The sequence below is a fragment of the Diorhabda sublineata genome, chromosome 4, assembly GCF_026230105.1.
Source record: "Diorhabda sublineata isolate icDioSubl1.1 chromosome 4, icDioSubl1.1, whole genome shotgun sequence".
NCBI lineage: Eukaryota > Metazoa > Arthropoda > Insecta > Coleoptera > Chrysomelidae > Diorhabda > Diorhabda sublineata.
In genome coordinates, this window is record NC_079477.1 from 35613645 (window position 1) to 35631336 (window position 17692).

The window sequence follows — 17692 nt, forward strand, 5'->3', positions numbered from 1 at the left end:
GTGTATGGTCAGAGGAGGGAGTCTAGAGGTGGGAGAGGTACGTACCTAAATAACCTTAAATAACCGTCGGTATCGCCGGTTATTAGTAGATCGTGGGCGGCGGAACGACTCGAGGTACTTATAATTGACGTCATAGGGTAGAACCTATTGTTCCAGATACCTTTTTTTTGGAAAAAAAAGAAGAAGAATTATTTTTGGTTCGTTTTTTTTCTGGTGGTTACTTACCTGATATCAAAAAACCGACGGTGGTATTGTGAGTATACCATTTGACGTCTTTTACTGCTATCGGACTTTTTTCGGGTGTTAAAGTTTTGACGTCCCCTGTAAATGTTTAAATCGAGCGAAACTAATAATTTCATTAAATCATGGAACAAAATTTGGATTTCATTCGACTGGACTAAAATTTTCGGGGTATTAATAATGGAGAGTATCACAACTAATTTGACTGGATTATGAAATCAATTTACGAGGGTTGGTGAAAATATCGGTATACATTATATCAAATTCTATGAAAACGTGATTGAACTAATTCGACCGGACTAAAATTTCTCAGAGTAATAATGAATGTACGAGGGGAGATTTAAGATTGACATACATCATATTAAATTCAAGTTTAGGGATAATTTTAAGGGACTATAAAAATGTGATGTAACTAATTCGACTGGACTAAAATTTCTCAGAATAATAATGAATGTACGAGGGGCGATTTAAGATTGACATAATCATATTAAATTCAAGTTTAGGGATAATTTTAAGGGACTATAAAAATGTGATGTAACTAATTCGACTGGACTAAAATTTCTCAGAATAATAATGAATGTACGAGGGGCGATTTAAGATTGACATAATCATATTAAATTCAAGTTTAGGGATAATTTTAAGGGACTATAAAAATGTGATGTAACTAATTCGACTGGACTAAAGTTTCTCAGAGTAATAATAAATGTACGAGGGGCGATTTAAGATTGACATACATCATATTAAATTCAAGTTTAGGGATAATTTTAAGGGACTATAAAAATGTGATGTAACTAATTCGACTGGACTAAAATTTCTCAGAGTAATAATGAATGTACGAGGGGAGATTTAAAATTGACATACATCATATTAAATTCAAATTTAGGGATAATTTTAAGGGACTATAAAAATGTGATGTAACTAATTCGACTGGACTAAAATTTCTCAGAATAATAATGAATGTACGAGGGGCGATTTAAAATTGACATACATCATATTGAATTCAAATTTAGGGATAATTTTAAGGGACTATGAAAATGTGATGTAACTAATTCGACTGGACTAAAGTTTCTCAGAGTAATAATAAATGTACGAGGGGCGATTTAAGATTGACATACATCATATTAAATTCAAGTTTAGGGATAATTTTAAGGGACTATAAAAATGTGATGTAACTAATTCGACTGGACTAAAGTTTCTCAGAGTAATAATAAATGTACGAGGGGCGATTTAAGATTGACATACATCATATTAAATTCAAGTTTAGGGATAATTTTAAGGGACTATAAAAATGTGATGTAACTAATTCGACTGGACTAAAATTTCTAGAAATAGATGTACGAGGAGTGATTATATTGTATTCAATTATAATGATTTAACTGGACTATAATGCATTTTTATGGCCAATTCGATTGGACTAAAATTTGCGAAGTATTTATAAGCAAGATACAAGTATACGGGGGTCGATTGATAATTATTATACATTATATTAACATTTTTTTCCAATAAATCGACTGAACTAAATTTTTCGAAATATTTAAAATGGAAAAATGTGTATACGAGGACTGATAGAAAATTATTTCGAGTGTAGCAATCAATTTTACTAAACTATGAATTATATTTCGAAGTTACTGCGATTTTCGAAGCAGTTTAGTGCAAAAATGAGTATACGAGGGTCGATTAGAAATTATTATACTCACAACATTGTTAGTACAATAAAGTCGAGAGCGACAATTAATTTTACCGGAGTATAAATTATATTTTCGAAGAATTTATAGTGAGTGCAAGTCTTGGTATACGAGGGTAGATTTTAGATAATTATACTTACAAAATGACAAATCGTAATCGGCAGTGACAGTTTGAATGAAATTACTATCGGAGCTCCAATCCAATTGCATTAGGGGTTGCGCCCCCCTTATCTTATTCGATTTTTTATACGAATAACCGTCGCGACTGACTCTGAACAAATATATGCTCCCATTTTGTGACGCTATGGCGATCAAATCCCCCGCTACGAAAAATGTAAATGTTAAACAATTTTTTTTTTAATAAAAAAAAATCATTTCACTCACTCGGATTATACCCGACGCAATTCAAGGGCGATCCGCATACTCTGACGGTATTGACGACCACCCCCGTTTCGGAATTCATTATCATCAGGTGACCTTCGGTGCTTCCGACGGCCAGAGCGACGCCGAAAGGATGAAAACACAACGAAATGCATTCGAAGGAAACTTGCGTCACCCAAATTAGTTTGTTTTTCCTCCACAGGGCGATGTTTTTATCGTGACCAGCCGTCGCGAAGATTTCGTCGTCGGGATGTACGGCCAAGCCCCATAATTGTCTTCCGTGTCCGAACACCACCTAAATACGACATATTTAATATACAAATAAAAACAATATGGCGGATTTTTTGTTACTTGATTGAATCGTCGTTGTAGAGATCCTTCGAGAATGTTATTTTTCGTAGTACCCACGTATATATTTCCGTCGTTTCTACCGGGTCTTTGTGGGTATATCGATCTTACGCCGCCGAACACTTCCGGTAGCTACAAGATTTATGACACATTAATGAATAACTGAATAACTCTTCGTTACGAGGGTTGAAAGAAAATTAGAATATTACGAGGGTTAGAAAAAAAGTTGAAAACGTTTTTTTTTAAATTATGACCCTTGTTGTTGATTTTGAGAATATGTGTACGAGGGTATGTTGATAAAAATTCGTTAAAAACAAATTCCTCAATCAAAAATGGACGAATTGTATTACGAGGGTCAAAATAAAAGTTGCTAACGTTTTTTTTTAAATTATGATCCTTATTGTTGATTTTGAGGTTATGTATACGAAGGTACGCTGGTAAAACTTTGATGAAAACATGAATTTCTTTTAATAAAAAATGTGCAATTTAAATTACGAGGGTGAAAACAATAGTTGTTGACGTTTTTTTTTTCAAATTATAATCCTATAGTTGTCGGTTTTGACATCACTTATACGAGGGTATATTGATAAAAATGCATTAAAAACATAAATAATGGAAGATTAACAATACGAGGGTCGAAATAAAAGTCAAGAACGTTTGCTTTAAATTAAAGTGTTGTTAATTTTTTAAGTTACGTATACGAGGGTATAATGATAAATATCCATGAAAATAATGAATTCCTTGATAGTCATTTGAAGATTTACGTTACGAGGGTGAAAATATAAGTTTGTTTGAAATTACCATCGTTGTTTCTGATTTGATTTGATATATACGAGGGTATGTCGATAAAAATTCATCAATTGCATTGATAATACAACGTCGAATAAAAATTAGAATAATTTTCCTAATATACGAGGGGTATAAAATTAATAATTTTCATTAAAATGTATACGAGGGCGAATAAAAACTAAATCGACTCTGCTAGTATACGAGGGGTAGGAAATTAATAATTTTCATTAAAATATATACGAGGCCAAATAAAAACTAAATCGACTCTGCTGGTATACGAGGGGTAGGAAATTAGTAAATTTCATCAAAATGTATACGAGGGCGAATAAAAACTAAATCGACTCTCCTATTATACGAGGGGTAGAAAATTAATTAATTTTATTGAAATGTATACGAGGTCGAATAAAAACTAAATCGACTCTGCTAGTATACGAGGGGTAGGAAATTAATTAATTTTATTGAAATGTATACGAGGTCGAATAAAAACTAAATCGACTCACCTAGTATACGAGGGGTAGGAAATTAGTAAGTTTCATCAAAATGTATACGATGGCGAATAAAAACTAAATCGACTCTCCTAGTATACGAGGGGTAGGAAATTAGTAAATTTCATCAAAATGTATACGAGGGCGAATAAAAACTAAATCGACTCTCCTAGTATACGAGGGGTAGGAAATTAATAATTTTCATTAAAATATATACGAGGTAGAATGAAAACTAAATCGACTCATCTAATATACGAGGGGTAGGAAATTAGTAAATTTCATCAAAATGTATACGAGGGCAAATAAAAACTAAATCGACTCTCCTATTATACGAGGGGTAGAAAATTAATTAATTTTATTGAAATGTATACGAGGTCGAATAAAAACTAAATCGACTCTGCTAGTATACGAGGGGTAGGAAATTAGTAAGTTTCATCAAAATGTATACGATGGCGAATAAAAACTAAATCGACTCTCCTAGTATACGAGGGGTAGGAAATTAATAATTTTCATTAAAATACATACGAGGGCGAATAAAAACTAAATCGACTCATCTATTATACGAGGGGTAGGAAATTAATAATTTTCATTAAAATATATACGAGGTAGAATAAAAACTAAATCGACTCATCTAGTATACGAGGGGTAGGAAATTAGTAAATTTCATCAAAATGTATACGAGGGCAAATAAAAACTAAATCGACTCTCCTATTATACGAGGGGTAGAAAATTAATTAATTTTATTGAAATGTATACGAGGTCGAATAAAAACTAAATCGACTCTCCTATTATACGAGGGGTAGAAAATTAATTAATTTTATTGAAATGTATACGAGGTCGAATAAAAACTAAATCGACTCTCCTATTATACGAGGGGTAGAAAATTAATTAATTTTATTGAAATGTATACGAGGTAGAATAAAAACTAAATCGACTCATCTAGTATACGAGGGGTAGGAAATTAGTAAATTTCATCAAAATGTATACGAGGGCGAATAAAAACTAAATCGACTCTCCTAGTATACGAGGGGTAGGAAATTAATAATTTTCATTAAAATGTATACGAGGGCGAATAAAAACTAAATCGACTCTCCTATTATACGAGGGGTAGAAAATTAATTAATTTTATTGAAATGTATACGAGGTCGAATAAAAACTAAAGAGGTCGAATAAAAACTAAATCGACTCATCTAGTATACGAGGGGTAGGAAATTAATAATTTTCATTAAAATATATACGAGGTAGAATAAAAACTAAATCGACTCATCTAGTATACGAGGGGTAGAAAATTAATTAATTTTATTGAAATGTATACGAGGTCGAATAAAAACTAAATCGACTCTCCTATTATACGAGGGGTAGAAAATTAATTAATTTTATTGAAATGTATACGAGGTCGAATAAAAACTAAAGATGTCGAATAAAAACTAAATCGACTCTCCTATTATACGAGGGGTAGAAAATTAATTAATTTTATTGAAATGTATACGAGGTAGAATAAAAACTAAATCGACTCATCTAGTATACGAGGGGTAGGAAATTAGTAAATTTCATCAAAATGTATACGAGGGCGAATAAAAACCGACCTAGTTCCGCTAGAATACGAGGGGTGGAGAGTTAATTGATTTTACTGAAATGTATACGAGGTCGAATGAAAACTAAAACGATTTTATGTGTAGAAACAGTCGATTTGCGAATTTTTACCTTGGTTTCGGTGATTTTTTTATAATTTTGTAAACTATCCCACGCCGCTATCCTCCTATCCTTCTCCCCACCCGATAACAAAGTACCTTCCGATAACATAATTAAAGAACTAACGCCCTTATTGTGCGCCTCGTATTCCATACGAACGAAATAAGCGCCGTCGGCGTCGACGCTGTAAATAGTGATGAAACCGTCGCTATCGGCCGTGATGACGTCACCGTCTTGCTCGAATTGCAACGACGTAACGAGAGTCCTCGACGGCTGGAAATACATCGAAAAATAAGAAAAAATAATTCGAATTTTTCAATTTTTTTTCAATATACCGGTTTGATGATGTCGGTTCTTTCGAAAAAACCGTCTTTTCTTCGATTCCAAAAAGTTAAATGACCCTTTCCGTGCGTTATCATCAGATTATCGTCGAGGGGATGAAAAACCGCCCCGGCGATTTCCTCTTGGAGAGTCTACGAAATGAATAATTAAATAATACAAATACCACCACCACCCCCGCCCCCGGTATGGACTTACGGCAACTTTTCCTAAAAGGTGGCCCCACTGCCACTGCCACACCGATAAAATACTCTCCCTACCGCCGTCCACCGCCAAAACGTAACTACCCCCGTTCTAGAAAAAAAAATTCGAAAAAAAATATTTTTTTTTTCGTTTTTTTATTACCAAATTCGAAAAAGCGACCGCAGCCACCCCGATTTCGAACTCCCCCATACCGAAAACGTATAAAGTTTGGAGGCTCTCCGTACTCCATATTCTGATATGAGCTTGAGTTTTCCGGTTCCTACCGCCCCTTTGACCGGAAGCCACCATTTCCCTCGAAGGATGCAGATCCATACTTAAATCACGAAAATTTCGAATAAAAACATCAAAAATTAAAAAAAAAAATACTCACCATTGTATGTCTTCAGTATGGCCGATGTAATGTCTTTGGGTTTCTTCGTCTCTGTCGTACATAACCGCGACGGCCGCTACGAAATATAGTAACTCACCTGTAGGTAGCACCCATAAATTTCTTTTCGAATCGATTCCCCTGTAGCCGTAACTGTTTTTTTCAATTTTTAGTAAAGAAAACTTTTTTGAACCAATTCGAAAAAAAGGAAAATTTAAATTTCGGTGGAATGTATTGGGCTGAATATCGTCGTGTATTCGTATGGGAGCGTCCGCCATTTTTTCAACAACAGCTGTTCAATTAGGCCAACACTCGACGCAATTCCACCAAGATACGAATAAAAATTATAAATTGTATACGACTAAGGGAAAAATAGTCAAGTTTAATATAATCGAGAAATGTCATTTTTTTATACATTTGGAGGGGTTATATTCAATGTTACGAGGGGAGAAATGAAAATTAGAAAAATTTCTCTTTTTGTATTTTTTTGCATCTTATGGTATTATATGTAATTGTATTTTGAAGATAGTTTGTGAAAAGTTACTTATTGTAGTGCTTTTTAATATTCCTGAGCTGAAAATTTGAATTCTTTATTACGAGGGGGAGAAAATAATTAAAAAACATCTTTTTTTATATAATTAATAAACTTTTAGATCTTATGGTATTATAATTGATTTTGCATTCATAAAATTTTTATGAAAACTTTGTTTCGGCAGTAAATTTCCCTAATCTGAAGCTAAAAATTAAAATCTTATATTACGGGGGTGAGAAAAAAAAATTAAAACTCCCATTTTTTATATACCTCATGAACTTTTTCGTCTTATGGTATTTTATGTGGTTATTTTTTGATGAAATTTTGTGAAAAGTTGTCTCCCATGAAGAATTTTGATATTCCGATGCCAAAAGTTGGAATTCATAATTACGAGCGGGAGAAAAAAATTTTCATCTCACATTCTTCATATGTCCCAAAAAATATGGTTGTTTTTTGATGAAATTTTGAGAAAAGTTGATTTCAGTATTGCATTTTAATATTTCGTTGCCAAAAATGGAAATTCATAATTACGAGGGTGAAAAAAAAATTAAAACTGCCATTCTTTATATACCCCATAAACTTTTTCGTCCCATAGTATTTTTATATGGTTGCTTCATGATGAAATTTTGAGAAAAGTTGATTCAAGTAATGCGTTTTGAAATTTCAATGCCAAAAATTGAAATTCATAATTACGAGGGTGGAAAAAAAATTCAAAACTCTTCATTTTTATATATCTCATAGACTTTTTCGTTTTATTGGATTTTATATGGTTGTTTTTTGATAAAAATTTTTCGAAAAGTTGTATTTTCAGTACATTTCAATATTTTGAAGTTAAAAATTGGAATTCTATATTACGAGGGTAATAAAAAAATTAAGCACTTTCATTTTTTGATATTTTAAACTAACTTTTTGTTCTTACTGTATAATTACTGAGTTAATTTTTATGAAAAATTGATAAAATTCACGATTACAAGGATTTTCGATATTCCATAGCAGAAAATCCAAATTTGATACTACGAGGGCGGGAAAAAAATTATACGATCGATTTTTGAAAGTTTCTAAATTTTCTAACGTCAATAGAATTGAATAAATTAGAAAAAAAAAATTGAAAAAATTATTTTTTTCTTATATATATACCATGGTCAACAAAAATTCGATCAATTTTACGAGGGCAAGAAAAAAATTAAGCAACGAAAACGGGAAAAGTGGAATTTTCGCAATTTTTTCGAAAAAAATATCGAAAAAACCAAAAAAATAGTCAAAATTCTCCATTTTTTTTTGAAAATGAAAGGATACACCCAATCGAGCACCATCTTCTTATCGGGCGGTGTATTATCTATGGGAGCGTGATGGAGTGGCGGATAAAAAGTTCTCCTGAGTCCTTTGATGGTCAACCGGATCGGTTCCTCCTTCAACACCTCCAACAGCGTATAATCTACGATTTTCGTTCAAAAAAAATTTTTTTTCACAACCCTTTTAACGACAATTTATCGATTCACCCACCGTTGGTTCGAATGATCTCGCTCTCGGGCGCGTACAACGTCCTCGGTCTGCTCTTGCTCCTCGCCCTTCTCTGTTTACTTATATCCTCGACTATAGCCGTTTGCGGGGCTCTCGATCTCGCCCTACGTACCGGAGACAACATAAGGGCCGGCGTCGAAGCGCCGCCGACGCTACCGCTACCCAAATAGAACGTATCGACGTCGGCGAATTCGTTTCGAAGTTGAGAAAAACTTCGAACTTCTTGACCGGACACCGTATACATGCGTTTGGCGCCGTTCATTTTCAACACCTGACCCAAATCTTCTAAAACTTCTTCGAACGGTTGGGAAGTACGTAGATTGAGCAGAACGCGACACTAAATGAAAACAAGATCTAAAAAGACTACAGAATGTGGAAACTAGGTCTAAAAGGACTCAAAAAGGCGGATACTAGGTCTAAAATAATTCTAAAAGGAGAGAACTTGATTTAAATGAACTCTAAAAGGTGAATACTAGGTCTAAAAGAACTTTAAAAAGTTAGAACTAGATTAAAAAGCACTCAAAAAGACAAATACTAGGTCTAAACGAACTCTAAAATGGTAGAACTAGATTTAAATGGATTCTAAAAGGTGAAAACAAGATCTAAAAGAACTCTAGAATGTGAAAACTACGTCTAAAAGGTCTCTACATGGTGAAAACTAGGTCTAAAACGACTCAAAAAGGTGAAAACTAGATCTAAAAGGGGTATAGAAGGTGAAAACTAGGTCTGAAAGGACTCGAAAAGGTGAAAACTGGGTCTGAAAGGACTCAAAAAGGTGAAAACTAGGCCTGAAAAGACTCAAAAAGGTGAAAACTAGGTCTGAAGGACTCAAAAAGGTGATAACTGGGTCTAAAAGTACACAAAACGACGAATACTGGGACTAAAAAAACTCTAAAATATGAGAACTAGATTTGAATGAACTCTAAAAGGTGAAAACTAGTTTTAAAAAGATTCGAAAAGGAGAATACTAGGTCTAAAAGAACTCTAAAAGGTTAGAACTAGATTTAAATGGACTCTAAAAGGTAAAAACAAGATCTAAAAGGACTCTACATGGGGAAAACTAGGTCTAAAAGGACTTTTGAAGGTAAGAGCTAGCTCTAAAAGGGATCTAGAAGGTGCAAACTAGGTCAAAAATGACTGTAAAAGGTGAAAACTAGATCTAAAAGAAATCTAATAAATGATTAATAAGTATAAAAGTATCTGCGAAGTAACGAACAAATCTAAACAGTGCAAACTAGGTCTAAAAAGAGTCTAGAGGTTGAGAACAGCATAGGAGGTATAAATTAGGTCTACAACGTAAAAACCAGTATTAAAAAGAGTCTAAAAGGTGAGTATTCGGTCTAAAAAGAGTTTAGATATTGAGAAAATAACCTGAAAGTACTTTTAAAGGAGATAACTAGGTCTAACAGTGTTTGGAAAGTAAGAAATACGTATAAATTGGGAGTGCTAGGTCTAAAAAGGATCTAGAAGTTAGGAACTACCTCTATAAGGAGTTTAAAAGATTAGTAATAGGTCTAAAAGTGTCTATAAAATGATAATTAAGTCTAAAAAGAGTCTAAAAGAAAAGTTCTAGGTCTAAAGTATTGTGAAAAGTAAGAACTGTATATAGAAATGTCTACAAAGTAAGTTATAGGTCAATAAAATGTGAATTAAGTTAGAGCTAGGTCTAAGAATTGCCTAGAAGATGATAAATTGTGTAGAAGGTGAAAAAATGGGTTTAAAAAGAGTATAGAAAGGAGAAAATTAGGTCTAAAAGATGATACTAGATAATAGTTTCAAAAAATGCGTAAAAGGTCTACAAATAGTATATAAGTTAATAACTAGGTATAAAAGTGTTCTGGAGGGTAAGTACTAGGTCTGAAACGAGTCAAGAAAGGGGGAACTAGATCTAAAAGTATCTAGAAAATGAGAACAAGGTCTAAAAAGAATGTAGAAGAGTGATACTAGATCAAAAAGTTATCTAAAAAGTATAAACTAGGTCTAAGGGAAGTTTTAAGTGCTTAAACTCATTAACATAATGAATCTAGTAGTCAAACACTAATTTAATGTAAGAAAGGGCTTAAAAACTGATGACCTAGTAAGTAGGTCTAAAAGGGGACGGACTAAAAAGCGGGAACTAGGTCTAAAAGTGCCTAGAAAACGAGAACCAAGTCTAAAAACGGTGTAAAGTTTAGTACTACATCTAAAAGTGGTCTAAAAAGTCTAAACTAGGTCTAAAAATGCCTAGGAAATGAAAAACAAGTCTAAAAACGTTGTTAAGTTTAGTACTAGATCTAAAAAGTCTGAACTAGGTCTAAAAGTGCCTAGAAAACGAGAACCAAGTCTAAAAACGGTGTAAAGTTTAGTACTACATCTAAAAGTGGTCTAAAAAGTCTAAACTAGGTCTAAAAATGCCTAGGAAATGAGAAACAAGTCTAAAAACTGTGTAAAGTTTAGTACTAGATCTAAAAGTGGTCTAAAAAATCTGAATTAGGTCTAAAAGTGCCTAGAAAACGAGAACCAAGTCTAAAAATGATGTAAAGTGTAGTACTAGATCTAAAAGTTGTCTAAAACGTCTAAACTAGGTCGAAAGCCAGTCTAACGACCGAGGACTCAAAGATAGTCTCTAAAAACAAATTTAGAAAATAGAAACTCTGGAAAAACAAATAATTTAGTCATTATTCAGATGATTTCCACTAACCTGTACCGTATGATCCGTATTATTGATAATTCTAATGACTCTTCCAGTGCTCGGTTTGACGGGACCGCCGCCGGGCGGCTGCGAATCCGCCCCTTCGACAATCGAGGCTTTCCTACTCGGCGCCTTACTCCATCCCTGTCCCCCGGGAGCGGCGTACCAAATCCCGTTTTTCTTCCCGTAACTGGCGGCCTACAAAACGTCCAAATTCACGCGCCAACAACGTTATACGAGGGCGATAAAAAATATATATAGAGACTATTTACCATATTTTGAAGTTGGATAACGGCGAATGGGGTGTCGTTATCGAACGTAAAATTCAACATTTGTCGATAGATGATCGAAAAAGAAAAATAAATAATCGACGTCACGTCATATAAAGCATAAAAACAAATCGCGAAACCGCCGCCGGCAGTCGAAATGCAACTATCTCGATACGACGTTCGTAAATTCTTATAGGGGTGTGTGATTTGTGATAATTAAGGGTAGGGGGTGGAAGTGGCATGAGAATATACCCAAGGTCAGCGTGGGGAATAAATCGAGGATCGGTATTAGGGGTGCGGGCGATATTTACGAATGAATGTGAATGAAATTATTGAATTAGATTTTCGTTCAGTTTATGTAGAAGCCGACCCTGTCTAAATTATGCGAGGTTATGAAAGAGGAGGGTCTCGCCCTATTATCGTGCCAACAAATGACCTCCAATTGCGAGACCACGTGAAACATTTTCGATGTTATGAATTTAAAGAAAAAATTAGCTGCCAATCTAACTCAAGGATATCGAATTTCTAGTTGTCCTTTGTTTTTTTTTTTCAAAATACGTATATGTAGTCACATTTCATCGTTTTTTGTAGTAATCTGTCAATTTAAGTCATTATTTCGTAGTATTCTGTCAGTTCTTTTCACTTTTCATTGTAATCTGTCAATTTAAGTCACTATTTCGTAGTATTCTGTCAATTTAAGTCACTATTTCATAGTATTCTGTCAATTTAAGTCACTATTTCATAGTATTCTGTCAATTTAAGTCACTATTTCGTAGTATTCTGTCAGTTCTTATCACATTTCCATTATAATTTGTTAATTTAAGTCACTATTTCGTAGTATTCTGTCAATTTAAGTCACTATTTCATAGTATTCTGTCAGTTCTTGTCACTTTTTCATTATAATATTGATTTAAGTCACTATTTCGCAGTATTCATTCATTTTTATTCATTTTTTCGGATCTGTCAGTTCTAGTCACTTTTGCATTGTAATCTGTCAGTTCTGGTCACTATTTCGTAGTATTCTGTCATTTTTTGTAACTATTTCGTAGTATTCTGTCAGTTCATGTCTCTATTCCATTGTAATCTGTCAATTTAAGTCACTATTTCGTAGTATTCTGTCAATTTAAGTCACTATTTCATAGTATTCTATCAGTTTTTGTCACTTTTCCATTATAATCTGTCAATTTAAGTCACTATTTAATAGTATTCTGTCAGTTTTTGTCACTTTTCCATTATAATCTGTCAATTTAAGTCACTATTTCATACTATTCTGTCAGTTTTTGTCACTTTTCCATTATAATCTGTCAATTTAAGTCATTATTTCGTAGTATTCTGTCAATTTAAGTCACTATTTCGTAGTATTCTGTCATTTTTCTAACTTTTTGGCAGTATTTGGTCAGTTTTTGTCACTTTTCCATTATAATCTGTCAATTTAAGTCATTATTTCGTAGTATTCTGTCAGTTCTTTTCACTTTTCATTGTAATCTGTCAATTTAAGTCACTATTTCGTAGTATTCTGTCAATTTAAGTCACTATTTCATAGTATTCTGTCAATTTAAGTCACTATTTCATAGTATTCTGTCAATTTAAGTCACTATTTCGTAGTATTCTGTCAGTTCTTATCACATTTCCATTATAATTTGTTAATTTAAGTCACTATTTCGTAGTATTCTGTCAATTTAAGTCACTATTTCATAGTATTCTGTCAGTTCTTGTCACTTTTCCATTATAATCTGTCAATTTAAGTCACTATTTCATAGTATTCTGTCAGTTTTTGTCACTTTTCCATTATAATCTGTCAATTTAAGTCACTATTTCATAGTATTCTGTCAGTTTTTGTCACTTTTCCATTATAATCTGTCAATTTAAGTCACTATTTCGTAGTATTCTGTCATTTTTTTAACTTTTTGGCAGTATTTGGTCAGTTTTTGTCACTTTTCCATTATATTCTGTCATTTCTAATCACTATTTCATAGTATTCTGTCATTTTTTATAACTATTTCGTAGTATTCTCTCATTTTTATTCATTTTTTCGGATCTGTCAGTTCTAGTCACTTTTCCATTATAATCTGTCATTACTGGTCACTATTTTGTAGTATTCTGTCATTTTTTATCTATTTCGTCATATTCTGTCATTTTTTGTAACTATTTTGTAATATTCTGTCATTTCATAGTATTCTCTTATTTTTATTCATTTTTTCTTAGTAATCTGTCAGATTTAATCAATTTTTCATTGTAATGTGGCTGTTTTGGTCACTTTTTCGTAGTATTTTGTCATTTAGAGTCACTATTTCGTAGTATTCTATCATTTTTTGTAGCTATTTCGTAGCATCTTCACATTTTTAGTCACATTTTCGTAATGAACTGTCAGCTCTAGTCAATTTTTCATTGTAATTTGTCAGTTCTGGTCATTTTTCGTAATATTTTGTCATTTATAGTCACTATTTCCTAGTGATCTATTATTTTTGTAGCTATTTCATAGCATTTTTCAAGTTTTAGTCACTTTTACGTAGTAATTTGTCAGCACTAGTCAATTTTTCATTGTAATCTGTCAATTGTAATCTGTCAGTTCTGGTCACGTTTCGTAGTATTTTATCATTTATAGTGACTATTTCGTAGTAATCTGTCATTTTCTGTAGCATTTTCTCAGTTTTAGTCACTTTTAAGTAGTAATCTGTCAGCTCTAGTCAATTTTTTATTGTAATCTGTCAGTTCTGGTCACGTTTCGTAGTATTTTATCATTTATAGTGACTATTTGGTAGTAATCTGTCATTTTTTGTAGCATTTTCTCAGTTTTAGTCACTTTTACGCAGTAATCTGTCAGCTCTAGTCAATTTTTCATTGTAATCTGTCAGTTCTGGTCACGTTTCGTAGTATTTTATCATTTATAGTGACTATTTCGTAGTAATATATCATTTTTTGTAGCATTTTCTCAGTTTTAGTCACTTTTACGCAGTAATCTGTCAGCTCTAGTCAATTTTTCATTGTAATCTGTCAGTTCTGGTCACGTTTCGTAGTATTTTATCATTTATAGTGACTATTTGGTAGTAATCTGTCATTTTTTGTAGCATTTTCTCAGTTTTAGTCACTTTTAAGTAGTAATCTGTCAGCTCTAGTCAATTTTTTATTGTAATCTGTCAGTTCTGGTCACGTTTCGTAGTATTTTATCATTTATAGTGACTATTTGGTAGTAATCTGTCATTTTCTGTAGCATTTTCTCAGTTTTAGTCACTTTTACGCAGTAATCTGTCAGCTCTAGTCAATTTTTCATTGTAATCTGTCAGTTCTGGTCACGTTTCGTAGTATTTTATCATTTATAGTGACTATTTCGTAGTAATCTGTCATTTTCTGTAGCATTTTCTCAGTTTTAGTCACTTTTACGCAGTAATCTGTCAGCTCTAGTCAATTTTTCATTGTAATCTGTCAGTTCTGGTCACTTATTTGTAGTATTTTGTCATTTATGGTGACTATTTCGTAGTAATCTGTCATTTTCTCATTTTTAGTCACTTTTTTGTAGTAATCTGTCACTTTCCCATCATAATCTGTCATTTTTTTTGTAGTGTGTAATCTATGATGGAAAATATAATTTCCAAAATTGTGAAACAGTATTTTTCACGTGGAAAAACCGAGGTAAATGTACAGGTATGTTGTCCTGAATGTACGAGGCCGTATGTATAGCAAAAAACAAAAAGGACATCATTATAACGACCTCGATGTGTTCCAATATGGAGTCGTATAATATTGACACGCCATTTAACGTACGTAACCTTGGAAGGATTTTGTCCTTTCTCTATAAATGGAACGCGAAGAAATAAAAAAACGTTTAACCCATATCGGTCATATTAACGGTCCTTTGTCCTTAATATATATTTAAACAAATCGCTATTTTACATGTAACGTGATCGTTTATAGAGGAAAAATAGATTTTTGAATCGGTTGAAAGGACTTTTGAGGACGAGAATTGTGAAAAATGAATGAATTTTTATTAGTATAAACATTCGGGTATCCGCCAGGTGACTTTTTGCGTAAAAAAGTTGAATTTAGTACTGCCATGAAATATTCCGATACCAAAAGTTCGAATTAACAGGTACGAGGGCTAGAAAAAAATTAAAAACCTTCATTTTCTTATTTTTCCAACTTACTTTTTGTTTTCATGGTATAACTATAAAATTTTTTTGTATAAAATTACATTTATGGGTGAGGAATATGATAAATTTCGATGTCCCATAGTCGAAAATTCGAGTATGATAATACGAGGGCTAGAAAAAAATTAAAAACTTTCATTTTCTCATTTTTCCAAGTTACTTCTTGTTTTCATGGTATAATTATAACGGTTTTTTGTCTAAAATTACATTAATGGGTGAGGGATATGATAAATTTCGATGTCCCATAGTCGAAAATTCGAGTATGATAATACGAGGGCTAGAAAAAAATTAAAAACTTTCATTTTCTCATTTTTCCAAGTTACTTCTTGTTTTCATGGTATAATTATAGCGGTTTTTTGTCTAAAATTACATTAATGGGTGAGGGATATGATAAATTTCGATGTCCCATAGTCGAAAATTCGAGTATGATAATACGAGGGCTAGAAAAAAATTAAAAACTTTCATTTTCTCATTTTTCCAAGTTACTTCTTGTTTTCATGGTATAACTATAAAATTTTTTTGTATAAAATTACATTCATGGGTGAGGAATATGATAAATTTCGATGTCCCATAGTCGAAAATTCGAGTATGATAATACGAGGGCTAGAAAAAAATTAAAAACTTTCATTTTCTCATTTTTCCAAGTTACTTCTTGTTTTCATGGTATAATTATAACGGTTTTTTGTCTAAAATTACATTAATGGGTGAGGGATATGATAAATTTCGATGTCCCATAGTCGAAAATTCGAGTATGATAATACGAGGGCTAGAAAAAAATTAAAAACTTTCATTTTCTCATTTTTCCAAATTACTTCTTGTTTTCATGGTATAACTATAAAATTTTTTTGTATAAAATTACATTCATGGGTGAGGAATATGATAAATTTCGATGTCCCATAGTCGAAAATTCGAGTATGATAATACGAGGGCTAGAAAAAAATTAAAAACTTTCATTTTCTCATTTTTCCAAGTTACTTCTTGTTTTCATGGTATAACTATAAAATTTTTTTGTATAAAATTACATTCATGGGTGAGGAATATGATAAATTTCGATGTCCCATAGTCGAAAATTCGAGTATGATAATACGAGGGCTAGAAAAAAATTAAAAACTTTCATTTTCTCATTTTTCCAAGTTACTTCTTGTTTTCATGGTATAATTATAGCGGTTTTTTGTCTAAACTTACATTAATGAGTGAGGGATATGATAAATTTCGATGTCCCATAGTCGAAAATTCGAGTATGATAATACGAGGGCTAGAAAAAAATTAAAAACTTTCATTTTCTCATTTTTCCAAGTTACTTCTTGTTTTCATGGTATAATTATAGCGGTTTTTTGTCTAAAATTACATTAATGGGTGAGGGATATGATAAATTTCGATGTCCCATAGTCGAAAATTCGAGTATGATAATACGAGGGCTAGAAAAAAAAATAAAAACTTTCATTTTCTCATTTTTCCAAGTTACTTCTTGTTTTCATGGTATAATTATAAAATTTTTTTGTCTAAAATTACATGGATGGGTGAGGAATATGATAAATTTCGATATTTCATAGTCGAAAATTCGAGTATTATAATACGAGGGCGAAAAAAAATTTAAATAATTGATTTGAAAATTGTGTGAATAGCTATTATAATTACCAGATTTGATTACATGAGATTTTTCGTAGTAATCTTCTTAGTTGGTCACTTTTTTTGTATTCTGACAAGTTTTTGTGGTATTCTGTCCGTTTTTGATAGTAAACTGTCATTAATCACTTTTTTGTTATATACAATCAGTTTCTGTAGTATCTTGTCAGCTTTAGTCACTTTTTTTAAGCATTCTGTCATTTTTTTGTAAAGTTTCGTCAGTTTCAGTCATTTTTTTCTAGTATTCTGTCCCTTTTATAGTATTCTGTCAGCATTAGCTTTGTTGAGGCGTCCTGTCAGTTTCAATCACTTATTTGTAACATTCTGTCTCTTTTTTGTAGATTTCTGTCAGTTTTAGTCACTTTTCGTAGCATACTGACAGTTTATGTAAATTTCTG

The 17692-nt window shown here is 32.2% G+C and overlaps 1 protein-coding gene across 2 annotated transcripts in view; it reads right to left on the reverse strand.

Moving 5' to 3' along the window:
- Positions 1-17692, reverse strand: part of LOC130443485 (echinoderm microtubule-associated protein-like CG42247) — a 30617-nt gene that overhangs the window by 1124 nt on the left and 11801 nt on the right. The window contains exons 1-14 of one of the 2 annotated variants that reach the window (XM_056778146.1): positions 11527-11557; positions 11264-11452; positions 8566-8920; positions 8359-8497; positions 6534-6683; positions 6305-6476; positions 6158-6253; positions 5956-6093; positions 5633-5893; positions 2658-2786; positions 2310-2601; positions 2066-2248; positions 226-321; positions 46-160 (exon numbers count right to left, since the gene is read on the reverse strand). In XM_056778146.1, coding sequence (XP_056634124.1) covers positions 46-160; positions 226-321; positions 2066-2248; positions 2310-2601; positions 2658-2786; positions 5633-5893; positions 5956-6093; positions 6158-6253; positions 6305-6476; positions 6534-6683; positions 8359-8497; positions 8566-8920; positions 11264-11452; positions 11527-11529 — 2318 coding nt within the window. In that variant the 5' untranslated portion in view covers positions 11530-11557. Of the gene's footprint in view, positions 1-45; positions 161-225; positions 322-2065; positions 2249-2309; positions 2602-2657; positions 2787-5632; positions 5894-5955; positions 6094-6157; positions 6254-6304; positions 6477-6533; positions 6684-8358; positions 8498-8565; positions 8921-11263; positions 11453-11526; positions 11558-17692 lie in introns of those variants that run through there. The other variant, XM_056778145.1, reaches the window with a different exon arrangement.